Raw genomic sequence first — 18360 nt, forward strand, 5'->3', positions numbered from 1 at the left:
CAATCCTTTGAGAGTTATCGTATGGATATCCTACTTACTTTCAACCGGAACACGGGAAAATGCAGCTTCCAGGGACAAATCCTTCGCTACCTCGGCTGCAGCTGCTCTTACCTAACTAATTTGCACTCTGGAGACTCTCCATGTCAGTGTAATTCCATTTGGCTTGCCGTAAGCACAAACGACAGGATATTTCTTTTCTGAAAGACCCACACATATGCCTACTACCAGTACAGTGAGCTCAACCACACACTAAAACTTTATTTCTATATGCCATTCATATTGTGCTAGGCTTTCACTGACACCTGCCGTAGCCTCGTGCATTACCTACTGCTTGACTAAGGCACGGTGATGAATTTCAGAACTCATCTTCACAGTACAATCTATGCTCTAAAAAATGATCAATTCTTTTCATATATATAGATCGCTGTCTTATGTAACGCTGTGCGACTGTAGTAGATGTTCAAACCTATACAAGTTTCAGTAAAGAAAATGCATCTCATACGAATGATATGGGAGTTCAGAGAATCAGTGAAATCACGTTAATCATTACCTAAAACAATTCATGCTAGAACATTATTTCTTTCAGATGAGACGTGTTTTGATAGGTAGCCACACCGTCTAAACCGTAAGTGAAAATAATTGAGACATATTGTGTCTCATAAGGACTTGGTCTACGGATCTCACATCAAGGAAAGGCTAACTGACAATTTTTCTAAAAGTTCTTCATGGTACAGTGAGCATTTGACATTACTGAGAAAATTCAGTGAAAATCTCTGGACAGCCAATATACAGCTCGCTTGCAGGAAATAAACCGAGAGTTAAGCCTTGAGCACAATGGCACGACCCTCGAGCACGACGGAATAACCAGTGGGTATCATGGCCTGAGGTTTGACCTAGCCTTTATGGATCAGGCCAAGAGTCGACTTGACGTGTTCTAAAGCGAGCCAAAGTGCTCTTAGAGGTTAAGACAGGTAACGCAGAAGCACACACATGGGAAAACAAAAGTAAATTACATGATGTTTAGCTATGCAACCGACAAAAACAAAAATCACGAGTTTTTTAAAAGATTTCGTGCCGACAAAGAAATAGAACATTTTTATTATCACTATTATGATTATCATAAAAGCGTCTTTCTTGAACTTTAAATCTATACTTTTTTTCTAAAGAGCACGGTTTATATAACCCGGTATTCAGCTTATTGTTCTCTCATTTTCCCTGTACAGTTTATGTTTTTCGGGAATAAATTGTTTGATGTGACGGAGGCAAGTCAACATGCCACACAAAAAAATTTGCATTCTTTACTAAAGGTCATCTTCATAGAAATAGTTAACGAAAGTCAGATTTTCAATACCCGTAAGAAATACCCACAATATTTCCTGAGCAGGACGGTACGACCCTTCGATATAGTCTGGAATTTGCCCTATCATATCCATGGTTAATACCGTCATACCAAAGTAAAAATTTCCAAATAACCAATGTAAATTCTGATTCATCACAGAAAGCACTTAAACAAAAGGGTAGTGGTTTGAATAACTGTTCCAAGGGGCATCGATTGCTTCATGTATTGGTTGCGATGTATGATAACATTCCGTGCGGTTTACACGGTACCAGCCGTATATAGGACGAACAGCCAGATCGATATATATATATATATATATATATATATATATATATATATATATATATATATATATATATATATTCCTCAGCAATCTAACACAGGAGACCATGAACTTAGTTGTCTACGGGCAAATGATCCGATCGCACTTTACGGAACGATAACCACTTCGTACAATATGTCTGCACGACCACCGCAGTGCACTCCAGTGGCTCGGCGGGACTGTTGATGACCAGTTCCAGTCAACCCCAGTAAACTACCTGGTTGGGGAAGGGTAAAGAGGGGGGGGGGTTAGTGCTGTTATAAACACCAACTTTAACATACGAGTATAATTATCTTCGCAGACAAGTTACCGGATATCTACATGTCGCTAATTTATGTTGTGTAATCGAGCGGGTGAAAGCACGAGGTACTCTGGCGCGTAATTTCCAATAACGACATTCATTTGCAAAGCGAGTACTGCCGGAGGAGGGGGGGGGAGGACTATCCCTATCCTGATCCACCCCTATCCCCACCCCACTCCTGGCTCACCCCAGCATTCGCCGACTGATCTCCAAAACAAAGCTTCCCCAAACATCAACCATTGTTCACTAACACCAATTAGCTACTGAAAAACATTCAGGATAACACATGAAGGAGCACAACCTGTGCCCGATGACCCTACTGAAGTATGACCCCTCTGTTTAAGTGTCGTATGTGATTACTTATTTGTAAAGTATGAAAGAGAGTCCTGCAGTCTTAAGACCCCATCTCCTGAGTTTTCTAAACCATCAAGTAGCCTTTAAACCTTTGTGAACCTTTGAGCATCATTCGTCCCTGTCTCTCTCTCTCTCTCTCTCTCTCTCTCTCTCTCTCTCTCTCTCTCTCTCTCTCTCTCTCTCCATGGTGGGCAGCGCTGAAGCCCTCAGCCTCTCACTGAAGTGCAATCCTCTTGACTGAAGGTACCATCTTAGTTGCTCTTCTCTGTACCTTCTCAGTTCCAATCTTCGTTGCTTCTTTGGGTGCGATGACCAAACTTGACAGGTATAACCAGTTCTGGTCTATGCAGTGAAGAGCTTGCCGAACATATCTTTACTTATATACTAGAATAAGATTTTCATATCAGCTTGAAGAAAGTTCGCCTCATACACAATTCTCTTCCTGTGTAACTCTGGTCACTCATTAGGCTCAAAGTCGACCCCTACGTCACTTTCACAAAAATGTGGTGTGTGTGTGTGTGTGTGTGTGTGTGTGTGTGTGTGTGTGTGTGTGTAAATATACAAAAATCAAATACGATAAAAAACGGTTTATCGAATTCATGCAACCATTCGGCTAAATATATACACGTGAGAAATTACATAACCGGGGTTCATTACAGTAAGCAGTTGATTAATCATAAAAAGAACGTAAGATCAAGGAGGGCCTGGATACTTCTACGCACTGAATAAGCACATGCGTGAGGTACGTGTCCGCAAAAAAAAAAAAAAAAAACGTTATCAAGGGTGAAATCGTGTCGCTGAGAACTGTGTTTTTAAGTGTGAGCACCAGCAAGCAGCCGCCCGCCTCGGCATGCCTCAGGCTATCTTAAGATAAGAATGTTCTATCTTTCCCTTTTTTACTCTTCCAAGTAGCCATTTCATTCTGAAAATTTCACTTCTGGGTGCTGTATCTCTTCCACCTGTCCGCCTGTGCCTCAAGATAGTTGGCTCGTACCAATCGAAGGAGGGGAAAGCCAGAATTCTCACCTAGACGCGAGAAAATGTGGGTATACGCGAGATTTTCAGGCGCACTGGGCCCTCTGAATGCATGATCAGGCGGCTGTTTCCTGCAACACCTCATCAAGTGTCTTGCCTCATTCAGAAGATCAAGACCCTATATAGAACCCAAAATATGGACCTAGAATACCTCAGAAACTTTACCTAATTACATGTCCAGACGTCCGCAGACTTTTGTTGTTTTTTTACGTGGGAGGCTCGTCAAGGACAAACGTTCACATCAAGGCCAGGCCTTAACTGAAATATGAATGGGATAATGAAAGGAACCGAGAAAAAGAAAAGTATCTATGCATTTTGGAGGAAAAGAAAAGCCTGTCTTTTAAAAATTGTCAGGTAACTATTGGGAAAGACATGAAAGGGTAGAGAGTTCCAATGCTTCAAGGTGTAGCGAAAGAAAGTTATCAAAACGGCCCACCCTTGAGTAGCCAACAGCCATACAGTAAGCCTGTGACGCAGCAGCTTGCCAAGTGTTGTATGGTGTAGCCAGTGATGGGGTCACAAAAGCAGCCAACTCTCGGGAGCAAAAACCAAAGATGGTAATCAAGGACACAGGGGAGATGACAAAATACCAAAACGTAAGCATGATATCGCCTCTGAAAATTCATATAGAGGTGGACGAGGTCTTTTTGTGGTCACTGTATATCTGCATAGCAGAAGTCTTACAGAACAAATTATATGGTCCATACATTATGCATTTATTGGTAATTAGTTTAAAATCAAATGATGACATGCTAAACACTGGTATAACTGCAGAGTAATGTGGATGACATACATTATGTATTCAATGATGAACATTAAGTGATGAATACTATCACGCTGGTTGTCTTGCATTAATACAATGGTTCAAATATACATAACTGAGGGAAAACTCTGCTATCTGCTTTCTTACCCGTTCGCTTGTTCATGGACTGCTTATGACATTAAACAAAGTAGGTAAAGAACTAACCTCGTATCTGTAAGAGCATTGGTCGGTAAAAGTGATCATGGTACCGGACGTAAGTCAGTTGGGGAGGTTGAGGAGGAGGGAGGAACAGGAGGTCTTGGTGATAGGAGTGACATGGTGAGGACCGCGCTGGTGCTGGGATATGTCTAGTGTCATGGTCCTGGCCACGTAATCACACCTGTGACCCTCTACACACTCGAGAAGGTTTCCACCGGTCGGGAGGTATGTCAGTGTCATGGTGTTTATGCTACGCGACCGCAGCTCCTCCTACACAGTCCTCTTGAGAAACTCTCACTAGCTCACTGGTAAAGTTATCTAACACGTATCTCTTCCACTGTGAAATTCAATGGAATTGTGTGTGTGTGTGTGTGTGTGTGTTTGTGTCAAAAGCTCGTCACGGACAGAAGTCCTCAGAGATGCTAGGCTTTGAATGGAGAAGGGGGGGGGGGGGGATTGGAGCAAAGAAAAATCCAGAAAAAGTGAGTTAAAGGTGAAATAGAAACATAAGCGTATTGTGTATTGACGGCAAATGGGATATATGAACGGCGTGTTGTGTGTTCGGCAGGCAGGCTAATTCTAGCAATGATTTAGTCTTAATGGCGCAGTAATAGCAGCGATCCTGGCATGGAGGGTGTAAGATGGCCCCGGCCATCCTTACGACACTCCCAAGTCAGGAGGGTAGTACTTCCCTGGGCGGCTGCTGTCTACAACCTACTGACACGGAGGATGTAAGATGGTTCCGGCCATCACTTCAACACTCCTAAGTCAAGAGTAGTACTTCCCTGGCCGGTGCATTGTTTTCTTTACAACTCGGAGGTACAGGCCAAGACACTCACACAAGGAGACTCTAATTACCCGCCAGTCTATCTTTTGCTTTCTCTTTTGTCATATATTCATTTTAACCTTTCTATGATCCTCTCTATCATTTTCTATAGTTACCCTGTTCGTCCACCACTCTTACCGAAAAAAAAATTTATTCTTCGTGTCTTCTGACTTTTCTCTTTATGAGGTTTCTTATGTGCCGCAGCAATTTACTTATTCCGTCTCAAAAGAAGTCAATATCAACACTGTCAAATCAATTCAGAAATTTAGAATTATCATTAAGTCTGCCGATGCACTTCTTTAGTCTTGGTAAATTCACAGCTACCGACCTTTCGCTTTAGTTCATTCCCTTACAGTCTTCTGGAACTTCAATATACCACAAGTTTTTTTCTTCAGAAATGATGACCAGATTAGAAATGCACAATCTGAGCTGCGTCCTTGTTGACATTTTCTGAAAACCTTGTGTATGTGATTAAACTGTGTTACGATACTTTTACTCTTGTGTTGCCCCGCGTTCCATGTCTTTCCTCCTGAGTACACACACACACACAAACTTAGGCCAATTACCTATAATGTGTGTGTGTGTGTGTGTGTGTGTGTGTGTGTGTGTGTGTGTGTATGTGCATTTTGTAATCGTACATATAAAGGCCTTAGCGTGTTAGCAAAATTTAACGTAAATTCTAATTGGAGTTCAACACTGTTAATGACTCGCGCGCGCAATTTTCATAAAAAAAAGTGAACACTTGTTTCACATTCACATGGCTTTCGTGTACACTTTCAAAGAAAGCTGCTGGAAAAAAGAACTACGTAAATAAGTTTTGTAATTCTTAATATTATGAAGTTGTCATGCAGGCAGGGTGCACCACTAACAAGGCATGCCATATTTATTTTCGAACAAATCAACGAAGTTTAAAGGTCAAACCCACATGACAGGTCAGGATGGTACAGCCTATCCTACCATCCACCGGCACAACACCCACCCACCAGCCTACCATTTCAACGTGCGCAAAATCAATACTCCACGCCTTTAAAAGTGGTTCCCTACGAATGACAGCATGATTTTCAGTAACTCACGAACATAATATACGTAAAAACTCCAATATAAATATACCCCCATGAATAGAAGCTGATCTAATGTTATCATAAAGATATATAAGCGAGCAGTGCCACTAAGGTCGGGATAGGCACTCGTCCTGGCATCATCACATCTCCACTAGGTAGTTGGCTGGCAACGGAGGCAGCGTCTCAAGAATGATGTTTTCCTCAGTTTTTCACCTTATCCTAATAGTAACAAACATTTCAACACGTGGTACTGACCTTTACATCCTTACTCGTGTTAAGGTAAACGACAACACCAAGCGTCCACACACAGGAAATGAATATGAACAGTTTGCAGTTCCTACGCATGGTATTGAGTGTCCACCTACCACCACGGAGCCACGAGCGACACTGACCCGGCCTGGCGACTGACGGCATCGCCAGCACCAGTGCCACCGCCTCCTTCTCCTCCTACTCTTCCCGCCACCGACAACTGAACACAATTAAGCGCATATCTCTGGGTACATGTATTATGTAAGTAAGTACTTCATCTGCAGGGTAACCTACGAGAATTCTTCAGAAAATTTTTATTCACGAGAGCAACCATCTCCTGATCTACAGGATTTGAAGAGGTTCGGGAAGCCTGTGAAAATAATGTTTTAAGTCGCAGTTTAGCTGTGATATAATTAGATATGATATTATAACTGTATTATTCAAAATCGTCGAAGAATCTTCAAATGCAAGAATCTGGAGTGATGTTGCACGTTCATACCTTTAAAGTCAGTATAAATTGTAGATTTGTTGTGATAATAACTTGCAATGTTTTGATTCTGTCGAGTTGGAAGTTACCAATGTCATCCTCAAGAATATCCTGAGTACTAGCTTGAGATGAGCACAGCTGTCGTTATACAGGACGAGAATACATGTTTACACAACACAGGATCAGATTATTCAATAGGTATGGACATCTTAGGCGTGGTGAGGTAAGATTAGGTGTGCAAGATAAGCCCGACCTTCTGGTTGGAGTGCGAGTCGCCACACCTCTATTAAAACCGCCGATGGTACAATGAAGGAGGAATTAAGCGTTTTATTTAATGTATCATCGTAAAGCTGGAGAGATGTGCTTGTAACTGAAGCTGTACTTTGATTGAAAAGGGTGTTTAGTTTGGGAGCTCAAGTGTGGCGTTATTACGAATTACAGAGCTCGGCTGACTTTGGTATCTGTAAGTAGCGAAATCATAAGAAACTTACTGATAGCCAGAAGGGATGCAACGGGACCAATGAAATGTAACCGTAATACTGCTGGGGACTCAGTTGAATAATGAAATTTATGAATTCCTTATGAGTTCTAAGTTGTGTAGTGCTTTCCGCTCGACAACGGTGGCGCATCATCGAGTTTGAGATTGCAAATCAAAATCATTATAGATAAGTAAAACTAGTATGCACATTGGTGCTTCTCATGCTTGCCTTTAAACCTGTCTCATTATAAGATAAATCCACGGTCAGTATTTAGTTTATTGCAGCTTTTCTCTTGTTGGTTCACTTGTGTTGATAATTCTGTTAGAAGTATTTTCTAACGGTATTGCTACTTTGTTTCTTTTAAAGCTTGTGATCATTACCTCGTAGCTTGTTCCTCTTCTCTTGAAAGGACTTTGAGCTATCAGTGTTTTCTTTTTCATTCATAATTTTTGTAGTTTTCATGAAGTCTTTCCTCTTTCCTCTTCTCCAGTGTGGTTAATATGAGTTAGCTCAATCTTTCTTCATATGACAGGTTTCTTGATTGTGGAATTATTTTAGTAGCTCTTTTTTAGACTTTCTCTAAAGTCTAAAGTATCTATATCTTTCCTTGAATAAGGAGACCATGCCTTAACAACATACTCCAAGTGTGGTCTGACTTAAATTTTAGATAATCTTAAGAATTACTCCACACACATGTTGAACGAGTATTGTAACATTCCTCTCATTTTATTTGGCTTTTCTCACTAATTCTTGAAATAAAGTTTGTAAATATCATGTCCCTTGTCATGAGTACTCCTAGGTCTTTGTCTTGATTAACAGCCATTAAGTTTTTACCCAACAGCTTGTAATCTATATGTACATTACTTTGACCAGAGTGCATTCCCTCACATTTATTTGAATTAGATTCTACTCTCCAAGTTTATGACTAAGTCATTAATCATAACAGATTATCTTGCATCTGATCTGTCAGTTCTGGTCTTTCAAGGTGAATTCGAAAGAATCTTTTGCTTCCTCATCAAATAGTTATGCCATTGCTTGGTGTAATATCGATAAATCTCTATCATCCTTTTCACAGAATACAGAAGGAAAGTAAATATTCAGCTCCTCAGCAGTCTCCTGGTCTCTTTTGTTTAGAGTTCCATTTTCTTTCTTCAGATTACATATTGGAAATTTTGTTTTTTGTTGTTTCTTTCTTTGTGTATTTGAAAGATCCTCTTGGCTTGTTTTTCATATCTTTAACCAATCTCTTCTCATAATCACATTTTATCCTTGTTTCTAGTTTAGTCTCTTTGCACATCGCTGATATCTCTGTGGTTTTTGACAATGTAGAAATCTGTTCCCAGCTCATCTTTTCTTCTTTATTGCTTGAAAACACCTGTTAAAACCATCGAGGTATTCCTATATTGTCTATATGCTGTTGAACTATGAAGTTTTTCCTTAGTATTTATATACTGTTAAGCCATGGAGGTTTTCCTTTATTATTTATATCCCTAATTTTTGGCATGTATAGTCTGCTAAACCTTTGCATATGATTTCATTACTATTTTCATTCTAATTAGTTTTCCCAGCTTTAAGTTCTCTCTCATTCTCATTTAGTCACCTTTATAATAGCTTTTCTATTTTGGTCTTGTACTGATTATGTGTTGTTAGTTAGTGACATAAAAGCAGTCAGATCCTAATGTATACAATAATTTCATTAGTTGAGTGAGTCTCATGGAGCATTATAGGAGTATTTCACTGACTGTGATGCAATCATCTTGGTTTTCGGAGATTTCCCTATTTAGGAAGACATATTTAAGCTTTGAATGTAAGAACTATTGGTGATTTTGGTTAATTATTTAGAATGGCCCTGCATTGGTATTGGCTTTGAATGTTAAGTGATTGTGTTCTTTAATGATAGCATGGTATTTAGATAATACATCATCACTCGTGGAGCTTGATTTGAAGTATTTATTATATTTTAAAGAATGATATGTAAGAAGCCAGTAAGGGTTATGTATATGAGAGAGAATTTTGGCTTAACTAATGTAAGAATATGTAATATGCGTAGGAAATATTAATAGAACCTATAGAAACCTCTCCACTAGTATGAAAATTAATAATACCTATGAGAGGTTCAAGCAGTAGCCAAAATGTTACTAGAAATGTTTTTGTTTTTTGATACTTGATCACCGTTTCCTACATTAGTGAAGTAGCACCAGGAAACAGTTGAAGAAATCCACTCACATATACTTTTATGGACACACATGTACAGATGCTTATATATACATACATTTTTTTTTTTTTTTTATTATACTTTGTCGCTGTCTCCCGCGTTTGCGAGGTAGCGCAAGGAAACAGACGAAAGAAATGGCCCAACCCCCCCCCCATACACATGTATATACATACGTCCACACACGCAAATATACACACCTACACAGCTTTCCATGGTTTACCCCAGACGCTTCACATGCCCTGATTCAATCCACTGACAGCACGTCAACCACGGTATACCACATCGCTCCAATTTACTCTATTCCTTGCCCTCCTTTCACCCTCCTGCATGTTCAGGCCCCGATCACACAAAATCTTTTTCACTCCATCTTTCCACCTCCAATTTGGTCTCCCACTTCTCCTCGTTCCCTCCACCTCCGACACATATATCCTCTTGGTCAATCTTTCCTCACTCATTCTCTCCATGTGCCCAGACCACTTCAAAACACCCTCTTCTGCTCTCTCAACCATGCTCTTTTTATTTCGACACATCTCTCTCACCCTTACGTTACTCACATATACACATATATACACATGTACATATTCAAACTTGCTTGCCTTCATCCTTTCCTGATGCCACCCTGCCCCAAAGGAAACACACAAAATCCAGTAACCTGGGGACCTGGCCGTTACCAAACAACAGAAAATGCTGCAAAACAGAAATTGACCCCTTTCAAAGCCCCCAGGTGAACACTCTTACCAGTTACTGTCAGCATGGTTTTATGTGTTCCTGCAGCACTGCTGCTGCCAAGAATTGTTACCCTATCTTTGGAATCCTTACCTCCAAATGGAGACTCCTTAATATTTTGGGCAAGGGTTTTTTGTAGCCTATGGCACCAATACAGGGCAGATTCGTCAGCATTATACTTGTTCTGGGGCTGTGAAAAACGAATAGGACTGTTAATCATCTCAGATGCAGTGTAAACAGATTTTGGTTCCTTAGCGCTGCTAACAATGCTGCCCTTGTGGCAGATCCACAAACTAATGGCAGCAGATTCAAAACTTGCCAGACCATGGGAGTTTCTAGAGCACAGAACACTGGTTTAGAGAGGTACAACCTGTACAGGAATAAGAATAGAATTTTAAGCCCGAAAAACAAAGCAGAAATTCCAGTATGTGGTTCTAATCTTTTGAATATTTGAAACCAACAGTAAGGCTGCCACTTTGCATGTACAGGAAACCACTGTGCTGCTTTAGCCTGGAACTAACCTTGCCAGAACATTGTTCCTTTGTTTAATGACACTTGATAGATTGTGTTGGTTGGTTAGGTTAGGTTTTCAAGTGCAGTTAAAGTGAGATTTTACTTAAGGTTCTTGTGTTGCTTTTTTAGCTTTTTTTTGCAGGAACTTTGGTTGCTCTGCTACTGTATTTCACAGTGTTCAGTCAGTATCAAACTGATTTAGAAACTTGAAGGTTTTTACCTGGTAGCCCTCTGGTCTTCTCTATTCTATGTTTGTTATATTGATGGCCCCCATACTTTCACGCTGCTTAGCCTCTTTAATTGCCATATTCTGGACTCACCCACTTACATTTTCATGCTTCTTTAACCCATATACTTTGGTTGGGTCATATACGTTGCATAATGTTTTGTTTTTTTTTTCTTTTTTGTTTGTTGATAGTTCTTGATCAGCAAAAATATCTTGTCATTATTGCTTGAAGTGGTGTACAAAGTATTGTTTCCAGACTCTACAGCCTAAAAGTTTTCCATATAGTGGTCAGTACCTGTGGAGATATCAAAGAAACCCTTGCAAGATTAGCTTCCTCTTGTTAAGTAATAATATTTGAAGCTGTGTCAGTCTTAACAAGGTGATACATATTACTGATTGAAATTCATATTAACCATATATATTTGCAATTAAATTACAGAGATACCACAAATCTCAATTTGTATGCCTGAACATATTCCTGGAGTACATCATATGCCTGGCTGTAAAGCAACAGTTTCCAGTGTGAGGAAGTTTAGGGCTTTTGATTTGATTAACAGACCTGGCAGTTCAGGGTGATATTTCAGGGTTCAAGATGACCACCATACAGAGCATCCAATATACCCTAGTTAAACATTGCACAGCCAGCCTGGACTTAAAAAAGGCCTGCTGGCATGTACTAATTACTCCTATTTGTGGATATTTTTGCCATTCCATTGGTGCATAGACAAAACAGTTCAAAGTGATGCCTTTTCAGATTATGCATAGCTCCACTTATCTTCAGATTCAAAGAGGAATGTGCCAGACAAGACCTTGAAGCCGTGGACACCTTATACATGACTAGACATAAATCAGAACACTCATACTGGCCATATTTGTCTCTTTAGGGACAAAGCTTGGGTTTACATAGGTGCTACTATTGCCTGGAGACCCCCAGGTGTTGCTATATCAACAACAGCCAGAGCAATTTTGGGGAAAATTCCTTTAAGCAGGCTTGTGGTGAGGCTGCAGGCCAAAAAGGGTTACTATCTGAGTAAACTGGTTCTTTCAGGCTTTAGGAGAGATTTCCCAAAGAATTTTTCTGATCTGTAGTTTGGTGGACATATATCAAGAATCACAAAATCCCTGCCGCATAGACCCTCAATGATGGTTTGGATGGTTCACTTTGAATTAAGTGTTGGGCTGTATATCTTTCAGATCATTCAGTTGAGGTGCCTTTGGCTGGGGTAAAGAAGTCTTGTTTTTTCAACATTAAAGAGCTGTTGGTCCCTAGGTTGTTTTACCCACCCAGTCATCTTGTGGTTGGGGTGTAGCATTTGATTTTTGTTGTATGGTACTATGGCTATTTGATGCTTGATGAACAAGGCTACCACACATACATTCCTCTCAGTGGAAGTATTTTCTATGTCCAGAGGCCTATTTTTATAGGCATATTTTCAAGGATTACATAGTGTGGGTAGATGCCTCATCAAATCAGATAGTGTCAACAGATGTATTGATAGGGAGGAAGGATTTCAGGCAGTTTCTTCTTAGGAGTGGCACTGCAGATGGATCTCTGCCTTTTGAATCAATGCACTGCATTCAATTTATGTTTCTCCATTTAGATGTAGGGACAGTTGAAACAGACATTGTCCATGATTTAGAACTTTTGGAACCATACCTATCTCTTCCAATTTTTGTTTTTATGCTAATTAGGTTTGGGGGTTTAGTAGCATTAGCAGCCCCGAAGTGGGACAACACGTTGGTGCCAGAGACTCCTTCAGTTATGCCATGTACTTTGCAGAACTTCCACGTCAAGTCCAAGATTCTTGAACTTACATTGTTGGATTATCTTTAGCCCTCTACAGTACAAGTATAGACATGGAGTATAATAGCATATGACCTTTTTATTATAGTCACCCTCTTGCTCAAGTCAGTACCAGTTAGTCTTAAAACTGCTGTCTTTGTTGAAGAATTTAATGACTTGGAAATGACTTAAACTTATGCTTGAATTTCTTCAATATCCTTTACAAAACAAGGCATCAAAAACTTGTCTCTAGGTTTAGGTATTTCTTAAGGCTCTCTCTATGGTAAACATCTCTGGTCTACGATTGTGAAAACCAATTTCTTCTTCCTCACAGGCCAGCAGGAACTTTCAGAGGTCTTAGACCTTATATAGTCATGCAGTTTTTCTAGCAGATGAGCTCTTCAGCATCTTCTGATATACCCTTTACCGGTGACTCTTGTCCTCATAACCTCAGGCTCATGGAGGAGAGTTAGTGAATTTCATACAATATTATGTATTGTCACAAGATCGTTGTCTTTAATGGCAGCCTTTTGTGAATTCAGATAAAACCAAGTCAACTTTCTGACTTAGAATTGAATTATTGAATGTAGAAATGAAAATTTTTCATCCTTTTTATTTTTCATGAAGTGAACATTATACCTTATGCCTAGATGATTCTCACAGAGATCTCTTGGACTTGACCAGAGGATGCCCTAGTGACCATTTATTTGTATCTCCTAGTACTTGAAAACCCCTCTCTGGAAGATTGCCTCTATATGGATGAAGAAAACTTTTTGTTGGCCTGACCTAGGCTTCCCATTAGAACACATGATGCATATGATATGGTCTTTATCTTGGGTTTCATCACAAAACATTTGTTGAAAAAACTCAAGGAAAGGTTTTTGGCACATTTCCACCTTTTGTTAGATGGTACTTTAGATTTGAATCTACACTCAGGTTCACCACTGCTTGTGTTTATTTTTGCTTTGGGTGTAGTCTTATTTGAAAGTTTTCCTCTTAGGTATGTTTTCATACTTGCAGATCAGGCTGCAGAGGAGAGACATATAGGTTTAGAAAATTGAAAAGAACTTTTTGAAAAAATTGGGTGTATATTTTGAAGAGTATAAGTTAGAAATGATAAAGTTTGAGTAAGATGATAGTACATAGGCACTTTTAAGGCAACTAGAAATGCATTAGATCACTAGAAGAAATGGTTGTTCCAAAGATCTAGGTAAGAGCAAATGTTGTGCCTTTATTTCAGAGAGGTTATTAGGAAGTTACTGAATTATGGGCCAGTCTTGCCAATAAGTGGGTTTTTTTTTTTTTTTTTTTTTTGTAAAACACTGAAAAAAAAATTTCAGAAAGCAGGTGAACAAGTATAGTACTTGCAAAAGAGAAACAATCTAACTAGAGGCACTATGGTTATGCATAACCAGTCTCGTAGACTGTGTGTTCTTGGACTACTGGAAAGCCTTTGAAACTGAACCCTATTAGAGATTAATGAAGAAGCTACAGCCATAGGCAGGAACAAGAGGAAGACTCTTTCACTTGATAGAAGATTACATTCGTGAAAAGGAGCAAAGGATATAGGTAAGATGGGCATCCATGAAGTGGGTTGGGGCCATAAATGACATACTTCAGGGCTCGATCTTGGACCCACTGCTATTCTTGATTTATATAAATGATTTGCAATATAAACTGGACTCTCACTAAACCCAGTGTAGATGTCAAGGTCATGAAAGAAATGAGGAATGATAATGATTGCTTCACCTTACAGTGTAACCTGGATAAACTATAGCTGGTCAGATAGATAGATGATGAGATTCAGGCCAAGTTAGTGAAAGGTAATAAGGATGGAACAGTGAAGAAAGCCTCAATGTAGTTATTACTTAGTGGGACATATTTTTCTGGAATCTGTGCGTGAAAGATCTCTGGGGTCAACATTATGCTGTATGTTGCCGGATGTGCATACCAGAACTGTGAAAGAGGTGAACTGTCTCATGGCAAATATTAGATATTGCGTTCAGTTTTATGGATGAGGATACATTCAGGTAATCATTCACAGTTTTTATGACACCAAAACTGGATTATGCCTCACAAGCCTTGTCATCACATGTAAAGAAGCACAATGATCTGATGAAGATGGTACAGCCAAGATGATTTAGTACCTTCATCAAGAACACGGAGCTACATTGAAGGGCTGCAGGCTGCAAACTGGGCAAATCTTATAGCAGCCTTCAAGTCTTTAAATCACCTTGTAAAATGGTTGTCAGGAAGGATGTTTAGAAATACTGTTTAAGTGTAAGTGTGTTGGATAGTTGGAATGAACTAACCAAGGAGATGGTGAATGACAGCAGCTTACAGAGGTTTAAGAGGCCATGTATGTATTTTATGATAAGGTAATTACATAGGAAAAAAAGGATATGAATTGAATTACCAAACAGGTGTCCTTGAGAGAGGTGATTGGGTGAACTTACAGAAAGTCAAGGGCACAGTTTAAAGCTTATTAACCATGGGCTGATTGTGGTGCTATATTAAAATGGTTGTTCAGTTGTAGTTGTTACATTTTGCCTTTTTGTTTTGATCAATAAGTTTTTTCTAATGCAATTTGCATGAAACTGCTGCTTAGAGCACTCATACTTAGATATTTGTCTTCTGCTAGTGAATTTAGATACCTCATTTAAGACACTTAGAGCTGTATCATTCACTTCTTTTAGTATTAGTACACACTTCCGTTTTCTGTCTGTTCATTAGCCCATAGTTTTACTGTCATATTGAAAGATTACCCCCCAAAATATTCTAGTTAGTTCATTTGATGGGTTTACTAATGTGCCATTGTAAAGTAGGTATACTGTATGAACGAACTTGAAAGATGAATGTATTGCAATTGAAATATTTCAGGTGAAAGCTTTTAGTTTACCCATCATTGATGAGAGCATTGGAGTGATAACTAATTCTATTAAGACTTAAAAATGAAATTATTCTGACACTGATGGCTCATCAAAGGTTCAAGCCTCCCTACTCAAGTAAGCTGTCTATTTGAGATATTTCTTACTTGCCGGTATTTGGTAAACAGATGAAAAATTTCATGTTTTGAAGGTAGAAGGACGGAGGGAGAGAATACAGTCATGACATATATAATTCCTTGGGGTAGCTGTTGAAGTTTGTAGCTTGTGATGGAGAGAATCTGCTTGACTGCTCTTTTTATGTATCAGGACAAGGCATATGGAATACTGATTGATTAGTCAATTGGTTTATTATATGATATTTTATGAAAGGCGTGCAAGGTATAGAGTGAATTGGAATGATGTGGTATACCGGGGTCAACGTGCTGTCAGTGGATTGAACCAGGGCATGTGAAGCGTCTGGGGTAAGCCATGGAAAGTTCTGTGGGGCCTGAATGTGGAAAGGGAACTGTGGTTTCGGTGCATTATACATGACAGCTAGAGCTGAGTGTGAACGAATATGGCCTTTGTCGTCTTTTCCTAGCACTACCTCGCACATATGCGGGAGAGGGGGTTGGTATTTCATTATGTGGCTGGGTGGCGACGGGAATGAATAAGGGCAGACATTACGAATTATGTACATGTGTATATATGTATATGTCTGTGTGTGTATATATATTTATAGGTTGAGATGTATAGGTATGTATATGTGCATGTGTGGACGTGTATGTATATACATGTGTATGTGGGTGGGTTGGGCCATTCTTTCGTCTGTTTCCTTACACTACCTCGCTAACGTGGGAGACAGCGACAAAGAATAATAAATATGAATATTCTGTTAATTGAGATGAATTCTCTTCCCCCTGTCAACAGGAAATGGAATACGACAACGAGGTGCTAATTTGGATAATGAAGAATCTCCAAGAGTAAGTTATCTTTGAATTCTTTGATATGAAACTGACTTAAACTAGAATTTCACATGTATGTACTTGAATTGCCTGTTTAGAAATGTAGATTAAACTCATGGAAAATTAGTAAGTTGCAGAACTTTAATATGAAACTGACTTAAACTAGAATTTCACATGTATGTAATATGATGAACTTGAATTACATGTATAGAAATGTAGATTCAACTTGTGGAAAATGAAGAAGTTACAGTTCTATAGGATTTATATATCAGAAATATGTTTACAAGTTTTCTTGTCAAAGATAGGAACATGAAGTAGTTAGAAGTCATGTGGAAATGAGTATATTTCTTTATACCTTAAGGTATGTTTCAATGAGGTTTAGAGCACAAATATCTGAGTCCTTAATAAGAGCTGTATGAATGTACTTGGAGAGTTTCATGGCCAAAAGTTGAAGTGTCATAATGTTAAGAGGTAGGTTATACATAAGGTTAAACCTTTCTGTAAGTGGCTTAACTCAAGCAAAATATAGTGGAGACTTATGGGTCTTATGTCTTTCATTTTTCAAGATGCTAAGAAATGGTTGTATAAAGTTTCATGAGTATTTGATATAGTTTTGAAGATGTGACCAAGGTTAAGCTGAATGTTGAAATGTACCTCTGGATGACAGAGGGACGATGGATGGAGAGTCATCTTCAAACAATACCTTCCCCAGTTTCTGCCAAACCAAACCAAATACAAAAATGCAATCTGCCCTGTAACAAGAGTAGCTTTGTACCTAGATCCTTGAAACTTCATTTGTACACCAGTCATGGGGTGAGGGAGACCCTTATTGATTTTGGGATCAAAAGGTTATAGGTCAGGGTCACAGTAACCCTGTAAATAAAAATGCTTTTTCACTGTTTCTTAAGTAGCTTTGTACCTAGAGTCACCACACTTCCAGACATATTTTCCATAGGAAGAAGAAAATCAGTATTGATGTTAGGTTAGAATAGGACAATGGCCCATTAGGTGAAGATGCTTTCAGCGCCAATAAAGAAAAAGTAAGCAGGCTTGATAATGTACGTCAAGGAATACTGCTAAATGTATGCTTAACAAGATTAATTGATTAATTGATTATAAGAAATGTTTTTGGCATAACAACAAGACTCACAAATAATTTGAGGCAGACTTAGCTCTTATTCAAAGTTTTGTTTCTAAGCTCAATCAGATGGTATGGTGATATCAGGCAAGTTTATTGCATTGAGTAATGGAACCAAAGAGCCATCAGTGGAGATGGAAGACTCACAACTGGATTTTTAATGAGATATAAGATGAAATTGGGTTTTAGCAGTGTTAATATACATCTTGCTTTATCTCTGATCAACCCAGCTCCATAACTGTAGATAGATTTATTCAGGATTCTGCCGTCACCCCCTCATTAAAGCATTCCAGTGTTATCAGTAAATAACCCAGATCACATGAGTGTTAATGACTGAGTTCTACCTTCCTCCCTTTTTCAAACCTGTGCCCTCTACTCATGTTTATTTTATAATTCTTTGCATCACAACTACTCTTACAAACTCAGGGGCAGATAAGAAAAGGTTGGCAAATGCATAACTTATTGGAGCTCACTTTTTTCTTATGTATTTTTTTAAAGCTTGACTTACCTGTC

At 39.0% G+C, this 18360-nt stretch overlaps 2 protein-coding genes across 4 annotated transcripts in view; one reads left to right on the forward strand and one right to left on the reverse strand.

The window, feature by feature from the left end:
• LOC139750447 (polypeptide N-acetylgalactosaminyltransferase 2-like) overlaps positions 1–6649 on the reverse strand; it is a 380066-nt gene extending 373417 nt beyond the window's left edge. For all 3 annotated transcript variants that reach the window (XM_071665276.1, XM_071665270.1, XM_071665260.1), the window contains exon 1: positions 6455–6649. In XM_071665276.1, coding sequence (XP_071521377.1) covers positions 6455–6613 — 159 coding nt within the window. In that variant the 5' untranslated portion in view covers positions 6614–6649. The remainder of the gene's footprint in view (positions 1–6454) is intronic.
• A 329-nt stretch (positions 6650–6978) lies between these two features.
• LOC139750477 (zinc transporter 6-like) overlaps positions 6979–18360 on the forward strand; it is a 46623-nt gene continuing 35241 nt past the window's right edge. Inside the window, exons 1-2 of the mRNA XM_071665277.1 lie at positions 6979–7133; positions 16675–16727. Of these exons, the coding sequence (XP_071521378.1) occupies positions 7064–7133; positions 16675–16727 (123 nt within the window). The 5' untranslated portion in view covers positions 6979–7063. The remainder of the gene's footprint in view (positions 7134–16674; positions 16728–18360) is intronic.

The sequence above is a fragment of the Panulirus ornatus genome, chromosome 1 (assembly GCF_036320965.1).
Source record: "Panulirus ornatus isolate Po-2019 chromosome 1, ASM3632096v1, whole genome shotgun sequence".
NCBI lineage: Eukaryota > Metazoa > Arthropoda > Malacostraca > Decapoda > Palinuridae > Panulirus > Panulirus ornatus.